The sequence below is a fragment of the Melampsora larici-populina genome (genome assembly GCF_000204055.1).
Source record: "Melampsora larici-populina 98AG31 unplaced genomic scaffold MELLAscaffold_145, whole genome shotgun sequence".
Lineage (NCBI taxonomy): Eukaryota > Fungi > Basidiomycota > Pucciniomycetes > Pucciniales > Melampsoraceae > Melampsora > Melampsora laricis-populina.
This window is the reverse complement of record NW_006768909.1, coordinates 31,455-44,624: the sequence shown is the minus strand read 5'-3', so window position 1 is coordinate 44,624 and position 13,170 is coordinate 31,455. Positions and strand designations below refer to the sequence as shown.

The window sequence follows — 13,170 nt, the reverse complement described above, 5'->3', positions numbered from 1 at the left end:
TGTACAGAGCATGAAGGTCAGAAAATCAGAACGCTTTCTGATGAGCCACTGGCAAATGCAACTCTTTCTTGTAAGCTTATTTCGTACAAGTCTTCAAGTTGGTTTGCGATATCTTCAACAGAACGGTCAACAGGTATCGATTTAATCCCTATCTTTTGATTCTGTTCATCATTTGCTTTCACTTGTCAGATACATATTCCATCTTCAAGAAATCAAGGTTTTGTGCGAAGTAGATTGTCTGGGTTTCGAGGTCAGAATTTCGGTCAGCCTGCATATGACAAGGTTGGGAGATTCGATGACTCATGAGTTGATTATGATTCATTAAATGGATTCTGTTTATAGGATAGAGTGGGACAGATACAATCGATTGGACGAAAGACTGACAGGAGAGGAAGAAGAGGCTTAACTTGCTTAATGAATTGAGGAAAGGCGGAATCCGAATAGATAGATTAAAAAGAAAGGATCAAAAGAGATGGAGAAGATTCTGATAGAAACCGAAGAACAACTACAAGCACCCGCCATCACTCTTAATCTTGACCTCGACAGTCAACCCTTTACAACAAGAACAAGTTCAGCAACCAACCCTCCAACCCTTACCCGCCACGCTCTATCACCATTACCACGATCAACAACTTCGGAGAAGGAACGAGATAGCCAGTCTGGTTATCAATCCTCACTCTCGACTATCTCAATAAACTTATCATCCGCTAACAGTCTCGATCCTTCTCAAGCTAACTTGCTTTCTTCTGCTACTCAACAATCTTCTTTGACTACCAACAAAGCAACACCAACACATCATCACAAAGCTTACTTTCGCAATCCATCAATTCGCTATCATCATCCATCATATCGACCAAGACAACATCACGAACCATCACAACAAACACGTCCGTTGATCTCAGCTTCCTCAGCTCAATCTCTTTACATTCCATCTTCCAATTCAGCTTTCAAGACAAATCAAATGTCAAATGAAGAGATTCAACCCTTTCGGTCATCTCCTCTAATCTCTCCTTCGGCACTAGAAGCCAATCATGTCAGATATGATCACAAGACCAAAAAAACTGATCCAATCATTCAAGTTACAAATGATCAATCTACTTTCCCTGGTCGGCCAGCTGGACTTCATCCTCTTAGCATCCCTCCTCTTACAGGAAGACAGAAGTTGTAAGTGATCTCTCAAACCTGATACGCCATTGACCTTCTTATCACTTACGCCAACCTCTTTTTTACAGTTACATCATCGTTCTTCAAATGCTTGGTGCAGCCTTGCTAGATGGAGCTTGTCAGTTACTTTCTCTCTTGTCTTCCATTAACTTTGACGATTCACTCTATCCTGACATATTTTGTCCTTCGCTCGATATACATCAGTCAACTTTGGGATTGGATGTGCAATGTATCTCAACGCAACTTCTGTACGAGTATGGATCTTGACGGGTTAGTCCTTCAACACTACTGATCACAACCCCATCGCATCATTGGCGTCGTCGTGTGTGATATGACCGGATCTTGCTTCACCGCGCGTTGGATGACGCCCAACTCAACTAGTATTCAAAACGTCTTACGTATGTTTGCTTTATTCTATCTTGTAGAGAACACCGTGGCAGGAGATATGGCGATTACCATCTTCATTCAAGGAATCCTTACATTTTGTATCGCATCAGGAATGGTACACGTCGATTTACGAAAAAATAAAGTGGAAGCCTTTCCTTTCCCATGGCCCGATACAGCATGGGGTTCGGCGGCGAAGAAAGATCCAGAAGCAACACGCTGGACAATTGTTAGATGGTGGAGAAAATTCAATAATGATCAAGGCTTTAGTCGTGGACTTCATTTCTTCTCAGGTTCTGATGTTAATGATATCTTTAATAGAAAATTAACGTGGCGTCAATTCTTCAAGAGGTTGGGTTGGTCTATTTGGAAGGGTTCCATCTTATCTGTCATTTACTTTTTTATCCTTTGGCCTATTTCAGTGGCTATTGTGGCTCGTAAGTTTGATTTCATTTTTTATGATCAAAAGAAGATTTCCATACTCATGATGTATATCGATATTCTTTTTGTGATGATCGAATAGCCATTTGGGAGCACAAGAACCTTGCTGGAACATTTGTTGCTCCAATAATTAAAGGAGTCTATGGAGCAGTCTATGGATTAATTCAAAATCCAGTCTGTGCAATGATTGCCATGGGATCAGAAGATTCCGTACGGCACCATCGCGCAGAACGTCAACAGAAACAATTCAACAACCCAGAGAAATCAGCTATGACTACAACAGCTGCTGAACGAGTTTCAATAGCTCCGGATATAGGATTCATGCAAGAACGTAGCCCATCAGGTCTTCTGGTCAACATGGGTGATACAAGTCCAAAAACTACCAACAAAAGACTATCAACACGCCGTGTGGATAGTCTTCGACAATCACTTGATGGACTTGCACTTGTACCACCTCCACCACCAAGTCCAACAGATAGATCAGAAGTTTCATCAGCTGGATTAGGTTGGCGTTCAACAGATGTACATCGTCGAAGATCACTTGAAGTTGCAAAGACTAGAAGTCGATATGATCCACCACAATTACCGACTCGTAGTGCAACCATCAATTTCGCTAGTCGGTCTAAACATAATTCTCATAATTCTAGTGAGGTCGGAAATAGTTCACCTGAAATTGAATTTAACGAAGATCATCAAGGTAGAAGACCTCATGTACCGATGAGAAGACTAACTGAATCTAGTATCATTATCGAAAATGATATAACTTCTAATGCATGAATTTAATTTGATCTGACTGGCTTCATCTTGTATAATTCATATGCCTATTTTAATAACACTTTCGTCTTGCTTAGAACCCCATTTATTGAAGTCAACCCTTCTTTTTTGTTTTGTTTTTTCTTCATACGTTTACCCAAATCGTTCTTTCATCTTTGTTCCTCTTCAAGCTTGAACTACCTTTTTCCCTTTTACTTTCTTCTACTTTCACTGACCATTGTTTTTCTCTCAATTGATTTTGAGGGAATCATAATGATGATTCATATCACTCCTTTTTTTAATATTCATTCCTTTAAAGTCATTCTTTTTTTTATTTAATCTCATTTCTTATGTCTCTCCTTACATGAATTTTTATGATACCAGAGCATTTTTTTTGCAAGTCATTTGAATAGATACATAAGATTTTTTTTCTGAATTCTAATCATTTAATTTGGTTTCCAATTTTAAAAAAATCATCTATGAATCCCATTTTCTTTTCATTACTTGAGCAAACTTCTTTTGAACGTTTTCTTTTCTTTAACACCACATTTGATTACTATTTTCGATTTTTCTTCCTACCAATGCCATTGAATTACAGAAATTTTGATACCTAATTTATTTTGTCATCTTTTTTCTTTCTTTCTACCTTGAGATTTTATTTTTGTACGGCTTTGCATTTGAGGTTGGGATTTATTGTGCAGGAAAGAAGATAGGGTTTTTCTTTGTTATTTGGGTGTCTTTGCAATTTAATTGAATTTTTTCTCTACATATAATCAATCCAAAAGAGGAGCAAGATGATATTAACTTTCTTGAATGTAAAAGAACCATCAATTAACTCTGTAAAGCTTTCAGAAGAAGATTGGTTTCACACATCAATGGACTTTGGGATAAATGAAGTACTTTTCAAGTTGATTATAGAATTCACAAGAGATGATGATCTCTTAATGAACCACTTTGATTCATACCCTAATCTTTTTGACAAATTACTCATTGATAGTAAAATTAAATAAATCCAAGACTCCATACATTCTGTTCTACAAGCACTTTTGAATGTCTTATTTCAATCATATGTACTCTCATAAACCATTCTAAAGATCACAAAATCAAGTCAATCCAACAGAACAGAGATAGATGCGTAGACAATTACATATTTCACTCATTTGAACAAATATAAGTCATCAAATTGATCTGGCGTCAAGTATCACAAATCTCAGTGTGTCTAGATTGAAAACATTCATGTTGGACTGATCCCAAACAAAAACAAAACAAATCTTAGAATAAGTTTGAGAACAACAAACGCTACAAATCTTATGATAAGATGTGTTTTAGAGAAACAGTCACCATGTCGGTATCCTTGTAGCACGTCGACGTGCACACACGGAGAGTTTTGAAAAAAAACAGAAAGCTGTTTGGTAGGCTTTAGTCTGAGATCGGTGCCGAGCACCCTTTGTGAATGACAATTTGACAAAAGAATTTGTGGGATCCTTTGTCAGCAGTTGGGGTCAACTGAGTGCCAACGTCCCAGTTGACAAAGGGAAGACATGCCTATTGTGGAGACCTCTTTAATGGGTCTTTCAAGTATGTATTGAAAGTATTTGGTGTGTGCACGTGGACGTGCTACACGGATACGGACACGGTGAGTCAGATCCTGTGTTCATTACCTGATTCCAAACAAAAACAAAACAAATCTTAGAATAAGTTTGAGAACAACAAACGCTACAAATCTTATGATAAGATGTGTTTTAGAGAAACAGTCAGATGAAGAAGAAAGACATCTAACTGAAGTTTGAGATCAGTTTATATAGAGAACACAAGATACAAAAAGAATCGACGAAAAATGAATGATGACGTAAATGACGTAACAATATTCATTGGTACCAATGACGTCATGTCGATTAAAGAGAAATACAAAAAAGGACTCATTACAACGTAATTACGATACTTGATCGTACTGAAAGATGAAAAAGACTTAGATAGCAAAAAGGAAACACGTAATTCCAACACCCCCCCATGCTGAAAAGTCTCAACTTTTAATAGATAAATCCTTGAAACCTAACTGATTACGAAAGTTAATGAAAGCCGGTCGAGGAAGTGGTTTTGTTAAGAAATCTGCAAGTTGAAAAGATGTGTTAACTTGTTTAAGTGAAACTGCTTTGTCCTTGATCAATTGACGAATGAAATGATAGCGTAAATCAATATGTTTGCTGCGCGAGTGATGAACAGGATTGTTGGCTAGTGCAGCAGATCCGGAATTGTCATAGTGAATTTGTGTAGGTGAGTTTGAAATAAAACGAATCTCTTGTAAAAGTTGTCTTAGCCACATAGCTTCTCTCCCAGCGTCACTCAATGCCATGTATTCTGCCTCCGTACTGGAAAGAGCCGTCGTTCGTTGTTTTCTTGATTTCCAAGAGATGAGACCGTTTGATAATCTGAAAAGGTAACCTGAGGTAGACGAGCGATCATGTAAGTTTTCCGCCCAGTCTGAATCTGTATAGCCTTCAAGTTTATTGTCAGATCCACCTAATGTTAAACCTAAATGACGAGAATGATAAACATAAGCCAGAACACGTAGTGCAGCGTTCCAGTGAGTAGCATCGTTTTTCTTTAAGAATTGTGATAAACGATTTACTGCAAAGGATATGTCTGGGCGTGTGCACTGTGCAAGCCATAGTAGTGCACCTATGATTGAGCCATAATTGGGGTTGGATGTCGACACATCGGTAGCTGGAATCAAGGAAGCAAAGCCGGGCACGTAAGGAGTCAAAACGTTGTGAGGTTCCTCAGAGAAGAATTGCTTAGTGATTTTGGTAATATAGGACGTTTGTTGAAGAATGAAATATTGAAGATCTTGAGTACGACTAATGGAAATTGAAAGATGATGTTCTAAATCATTGTCTGCTGAGATTGGAAACTGTGAGTGAAGATCAGAAGATATTGATGAAAGGAAATCGTCTTCTCCCGTCAGGGATATGTCGTCTATATGTATGGTAATTAAACCAACCAAATTATTGTTGACAAGTTTAAAAAACAAAGTGGGGTCGTGTGCTGATTGCTTCAGACCCATTTTGATCAGGGTTTTCGTAAATCGGTCGTTCCAGTGTTTAGCTGATTGATGAAGGCCATATAAAGGTAAGATAAGTTTACAAACGTGATTGGGATAAATGTCGTTGACAAAACCTTCTGGTTGTTCCATGAACACGTCTTCAGTTAAGGGATCACCATGTAGAAAAGCTGCAGTGATATCTAAGCCTTTAACCTTCCATTTCTTTACACCCGCAACCGTAAGTAAAACACGGTTTGATTCTTGTCTAGATGCAGGTGAGAAAACATCACCAAAGTCGACGCCAGCTACCTGACCATTTCCTAACACTACCAACCTTCCTTTATACTTATCAATCTCTCCTGATGGTAACATCTTTCGTTTGAACACCCACATAGATCTCAAGACTCGGACATTCTTAGGTCTTGGTACAAGTCGCCACGTTCCTAGTTGATTAAGTGTGTCAATTTCTTTCTTTGCTGCTGTTTGCCATTGTACTGATTCTTCCGTATCCATAGCTTTCCGATAGGATTTTGGTTCGGCCGAAAAAGTGTTGATAACGTATGCTGATGGTGTAAAACGGTCAGGTTCTGTACGTACTCTTGAGCTACGGCGTGGAACGGGTGGTACAGGCGGCGTGGAAGCAGAAATTTGAGCTGGTGTGGGAACAGGAAGTGGAAGCTCGGTGATAACCGGAGAAGGAATGTTGGACGGGGTAGGTGATGAATTAGGAGATAAAGTAATGATTGGGATTTGTGAAGAAGTAGGTAAAGATTTATGTATGGTTTTGATGATAGGTTGAACAGGTTCATCAATAGATGCTAAATCTGGCCAAGGTAGTGATAGAACATCTGTGGGTTGTTTATTAGGTAATGTGACAAACGGAAACTTGTCGAAATAAAATTTAAACGATGATGTCTTGATGAGCAAGTGACGTGTTCTGTCATAAGCAACGATGTGTTTTCCTTCAGGTACTGAATGTAGAAATACCGCTTCTTGACACACGGGCGATAGTTTGGATCTAAGAGGAGGAGGTAGAAGATACTCTACTGCACAACCAAAAGGAGCAAAAAGGCCGACATCGTCATGTGGTTGACCAAGGGCAGAGAGAGGTGAAACAAGACCAGCGTTTGTCTTGGTCGGAAAGTTGTTGAAGCACAGTATTATCTGTTGTAGACATTCGGGCCAAAAGTACAAAGGTACCTTTGAGGAAGAGAATAAAGTTCTCAGACGTTCAGAAGCCGTTCGATTCCATCGCTCAGCTACACCGTTAGATTGAGGAGTATATGGAGCTCCTTGAATATGTGTGATACCTTCAAGTAAACAGAAATCAAACATGTGTTTGTTCACATATTCAGTACCGTTATCAGATCTTAAACTGAGAACGGGCAGATTAAATCAGAGTTTTACGAGATTGATGAACTTTTTAAAATAGAGGTGAACTTCATCTTTCGATTTCATGGCGTAACAAACAGTAAATTTTGAAAAATCATCGATAAAAGAAATGAAATAGGGATAGCCAGCTTTGGATTTTAGCGGTAAGAAAGCCACATCAGAATGGACAACTTGAAAAGGAGACCGAGCACGATAATTACTTCTTGAGCGAAATGTCTTTTTATGAAGTTTGCCTTTACAACAATGAATACAATTTTTAACTCTTTCTACATCTTCTTTGTTTATTGAAAAGGATAAATTTAAATCTGATAGAGCTTGTCTTGTACCAACTTCTCCTAGGTGACCCAAAACGCAGTGCCATTGATAGAAAGACATATCAGGATTTGAAGATACATTTGATTCAAGACAAAAACTGCTGACATTGTGTTTGAGGACCGGTAAGCCGTTCACATAGAAACCTTTTGCTACCACAGAACCGTTTTTATCACGAATTTCAATTCGGTCTTTCAAAAAGGAGGTTGAAAATCCCAAAGCAAGAAGTTGGGAGATTGAAAGTAAGCTGTGTTGTAAACCAGGGACTTCGATAACGTCCAAGGTAGAACCGATAGTAGTCCAAGGCAGTTGCATAGCTCGTTGTTGAGAAACATTCAAGTTGACTCCATTTGCAACACGTATAACAGAAGTGTGAGGTTTGGATGACAAGGTTGATGTGATTAACTCATCGGTAGAAAAAGATGGAAGACATGTTTGAGTACACCCGGAATCCAAAATCCAAAGTCGCTCATCAGGATTTGCGTACATAGCGAAAGAATCAGAAATAACAAGAAAACTAGACCCTTCTGGTTGATGAAAGATAGTATCAGATGCGTCTCTCCAAGATGATAGAGACGTTTGATCAGAAGCCTGATGACTCGGAGGAGGGTGATAAATAGGTTCTTGATGAACCATGTTCGCTTGAGGAGCGCGAGATGGTGGTACTGATAAAGAAGGATGAGTTTGCAACATCTGGTTAAAAAATTGTTTGGCGAGCTTGTTGCAGGTTTGCCAACTATGACCTTGTATGTTACAATGAGTACAGGTCAACTCTTGATTAGCGGAACTAGGTCCTTGCCTGGTCGGTCTACGGTTGTTTCTTCGGTTGTTTTGATTGATAACCGGCGGAGTCGGTCGATACGAAACAGTTGTTGGACTTGATGGCGGCATAGCGTTACTAGTGACGGCAAGAGAGTGAGTTGATACAACGAGAGCTTGGTCTCGGCGTCGAATGCCTTCTCGTCGCAAAGCGGAAATAAGAGAAGAGGCAGTGACCGAAGTCTGATTCATGAAACTACTGATGGCGGAATTCCATTCTGCAGGTAAAGAAGAACTGATTGCTGCACATACGATGTCATCCATGCTCAACTTTGATTTATCGATGAGCTGACCTAACCGAGTTGAAAGCTTTTCGATATTCGTTAAGTGTGCGTCGATGTTGTCATCGATCATTTGTGATGATATCAATCTTCGAAGTACAAGCATTTTTGAGCCCATCGATGCATCGTTATGAGAATCAGAAAGAGCTTGCCACATAGTGGCTGCATTACCCATATGAGGACGCATGACTGGATAGTTGTCCGAGTGTGCGTAGCGTAAGAGAACCGAACATATAGCGTTGTTCTGTTGGGTCCAATGAAAATTGGGTTGCTCGACATCACGTAGCTTTGGGTTAAGAATATGGGCCATTCCAGCTCCGATAATAGAACCTGACATGGCTAACTCCCAGTTGCCATAGTTCGAATTGTCGCCTGGAGGTTCCAAAACAGTTAAGCCTACCACAGAGGATGTAGGTAAGGCTAGAGGGCCCCATTTCGAACCGACTGAGAATAGATCATCGAAGTTGGTCGGTGGGGTCGAAGGTTCTTTGGCTGACTCTTTCCCTTTCGGCTGAGATTGAGAAAGGGAAGGATTTGGAGGATTTGGAGGATTCGGAGGGTTCGAAGAAGAAGCCATGACCGATGAAAAAAAAATTCGAATCGAGATATATCGAGATTCTAGGCGCTCATAACCTGTTGGACTGATTCCAAACAAAAACAAAACAAATCTTAGAATAAGTTTGAGAACAACAAACGCTACAAATCTTATGATAAGATGTGTTTTAGAGAAACAGTCAGATGAAGAAGAAAGACATCTAACTGAAGTTTGAGATCAGTTTATATAGAGAACACAAGATACAAAAAGAATCGACGAAAAATGAATGATGACGTAAATGACGTAACAATATTCATTGGTACCAATGACGTCATGTCGATTAAAGAGAAATACAAAAAAGGACTCATTACAACGTAATTACGATACTTGATCGTACTGAAAGATGAAAAAGACTTAGATAGCAAAAAGGAAACACGTAATTCCAACAATTCATTACCATGATCAAGGATCCTTATCCAGATGAGTCAAGTGTCAAGTGCAATGATACCTATCTTTCTTAAGTAAATCAGTAAGTCAGTGTCTTGTTCTAAAAATGATGAACTCCAAAACATTGAGTTTATCTCATCAATAATTGGTTGATCAAGAAATTAGAGTGGCTCAGAAGAGCAAGTTGTGATATCATTAGGGTATGCATTTTGTACATTTTACTTTATAAAATTGTTGTTTGAATCACCAAGGAAGTTTTGAAGATCAAAGTTAATTTATATTATCATCATTAAGTTATGCAAATTGTTCTTTTTAGAAAATCAAATCAAATCAAAGTCGTGATGCTAATGTCAGATCTTGAGAGGAAGATGGACAAAGAAAGTGTTAAAGACTAAATATTAATTTGATAGTGATTCTAGAGGCCTTTTTTGGTTGAAGTTGCTTACTCTAAACAGGAGTGACTTGGCTTCCTCTCAATTCCATAACAAAATCAAGCCAAGATTGTAAATGGATAAGAACACCGTTGTACCTAAACAATCAGTGCCTAATGTAAGCAATCTTCTCCCTGTTCAAAGGTATGCAGACCTTTCTCGAACTAACCTAAAAACACCACAAAAGAAAAATTGAAGATGAAACAAAAAGACAAGTAAGATGATGAAGGTTTATATATATAGTTAGAATGAGATGATGTACCTAAAGGCTCGGAGGAAATTTTAAATATGAGAAAATAAAAGTGAGTTTGATAAACTTGTGGCTAGTGATCTGAGGGATTTCTAATGTATAACAGTAGACAAATTAGTAAAAGACCGTGATGATTGATCTAAGTGAAACTACTTACAGTCGTTTGCAAAAAGCTTGCCACAAATTCACCGCCAAATTGCTCCAGTTTTGCGGGCAAATTTCGGCAAGCTTTTTGAAAACAACTGTATGTACTCTCTTTCCAACAGATGAGGAAAGAGAGTAAGAACGGGGGCAATCATCTGGACTATACAAAAGAAAAACACTCAAAGCAAATTGGGGAAGATTTTCGATAACATTGATTGGGATGATTAACCGTCAAACCTGAAAACCACTCCGAGACTATTCATCTTAACCTTACACTGTTATAACCTAACATCTTAACCTTTTCGGACTAGACTCGTAAGTACTACACTTAGACCTGTCTTGATTGGATTTCAACAAAGATGAGTTCAATTTGCTCTTTTGAAGAAACTGCCTTGTAGAATTTTACCTTACCTTGCACCGCTGTTACAAAACCTTTCGTAGCTGGTGCTAAAAGGTGTTACAAGATTGGTTTTCCTAGGCTTAATGACAAGACTCTTGACTCTATTCTTATCATTTATGAGAAGATATGCTTTGAGTGAATAAACTACTATGTACTGATTTAGAGCTTAGAAATTATTTGTATAGAAAGATATGATGTTTTTTAATACATTCAGTCATCGTTGGATTCATGGAGATGAGTTGACGGGAAATGGTACCAAAGATGTCATTTGGGCTCTGGCTTATGGTATTAATTGTCAAGGGATTTGGTGATCTTTTTTTGGATAGAATAAAGTCTTTTAATGTCTGAAATTTGAAATGTTGATCGTATGATGATGATTTATTTTCATATTTCAAGACCTCAAACTTCAAAGATATAGAACATCATGAAATTTCCTGGTGACTTAGCCCATTCTTTTTTATAATTGACGGGGGGAAAAGCTTCTTAGGAATGACTGTAGATTGTCACATGTTTCTAATTTGAGAAATGTTAGTGATGATTTTGAAGTAGTATAGACACAACAGCCCACATATAATTACCGAGCACCAGTTCCCTGTCATATCTTACGGGCAGGGGAAGTAAGCTTTCACACAAGCAGAACTTTGAGTTCATCTTTCGCTCATAATGAACATCGTGTATAATTGATATAAGCGTGTAAATAGACGATAAAGACTAACTATAAGAGCAATAGGCCTTAAGCGATACAAGAGATTCAAAATAGTCCAAAGATTGTCCAAAACATTTATAACAAGGAGTATGAAGAAAGAGACGTCCAGACAACAGGCTTCTCAATAGCTATGATAGAGAAGAAGTTGAAAACGGTATATCAAATCATTGAAATAGACGGTAAAAACTAACTTAGAGCATCACAGCTATGTATGAGCGATACAAAAGGTTCAAGATATATCCAAAATTTTCACCAAAACATTCATAACAGCAATATGAAGAAAAAGGCGTTTTATATAACCGGCTTCTAGATACCTATGATAGAGGAGAAATTGAAAACGGTATATCAAATCATTGAAATAGAAATAGACGATGAAAACTAAATAGAAGAGCAGCAGGCATGTACGCGAAACAAGATATCAAAGGACGCGTCCAAACATTCTAGCAGTAGATTTATAGCAAGTAATTCAAAAAGTATGGCGTATATATAACCATGATAAATGATAAATTGAACCCCGTATGTTAAACATCGAAATCCGCGAGTTGTGATTGTTGCAGAGGACAGTTTCGATCATCGGGATTCTTTTCCAAGATGAGTTGGACGAATGTACATAGTTTGAATAAGGCGGCGTTGATATAACCATAATAGATGATATATTGAACACCGTATGATAAATCAATGAAATCCGCCAGTGATAACTGTTGCAGAGAACAGATTCGGGGACTGAGATTTTTTTCTAGTTTTTTTCCAATTTTTTCTAATTTTTTTCCAATTTTTTTCCGAGAGGATTTTTATAACTGTACTTAGTTTGAAGGAGGCCGAGTCTATATAACCAAGATATGAAAACAGTATGGCAACTCATTAAAATCCTCCAGCTGTCCCGGCTTCAAGAGCGTTTTGATGACTGTATGAAGCTCAAAGACCACGGAGTCTATATAAGAGAATAGATGAACCGCATATGTTAGATCATTGTAACTGTTGTAACTGACAGATTCAGGAATCAACAAAGAGGAGTCTCATGAACATACCTAGTATGAAGTATAACCATGATAGAGGATATGTTAAAAACCGCAAGTTAACTCGTCAAAGAAGTCCGCTAGTTGTAACTGTTCCAGAGAACAGATTCGGGATTCGGGATCCTTTTCCAAGAGGAGTTCGATGACAGTACGGAAATCGGGAGGGACCGAAGGAAGAAATTGTGGTTTGGAATGTATAATGTTGTATGAAAGACTTCTTCCATCACCTGAAGAAGGGATATTTGATACGAGAAAAAGAAAAATCGAGTCAGTGACTAAACAAAGGGGACGAGTCGGAGAGAGAAAGAGATATGTCTAGAGAGGAATACGTACATGGCGTGAATGGCTTCTGTCCGATTAACATTTCAAACGCCATGACTCCCAAAGCCCACCAATCTATCGCTTTCGTGTATGGAATGTGTCGGAGCACCTCGGGAGCTTTAGCAAACGGAGTTCCACAATTGCCTCGCGCAAATCCAGAAGTCGTTATTATGGCTAGACCAAAGTCAGAGAGTCTGATTCGTCCATCGCAGCCCATCAAAACGTTCGCAGGTTTGACATCGCAGATGAATTATCTTCATTTTGATGAATATACTCTAAAGCGCATCCTATGTCTAACATAATTTTCATGACATCATCTTCCGGGATTCGT

General features: G+C 38.5%; 1 protein-coding gene across 1 annotated transcript; it reads left to right on the top strand.

The window, feature by feature from the left end:
* Window positions 1–472: 472 nt before the first annotated feature.
* Window positions 473–3,509, top strand: MELLADRAFT_79831 (uncharacterized protein; the record flags this gene model as incomplete). The annotated part of the gene is made up of 5 exons (XM_007419228.1): window positions 473–1,164; window positions 1,233–1,282; window positions 1,369–1,434; window positions 1,590–1,985; window positions 2,072–3,509. 5 exons carry the CDS (start codon window positions 473–475, stop codon window positions 2,764–2,766), a joined length of 1,899 nt encoding a protein of 632 aa, XP_007419290.1.
* Window positions 3,510–13,170: the final 9,661 nt, after the last annotated feature.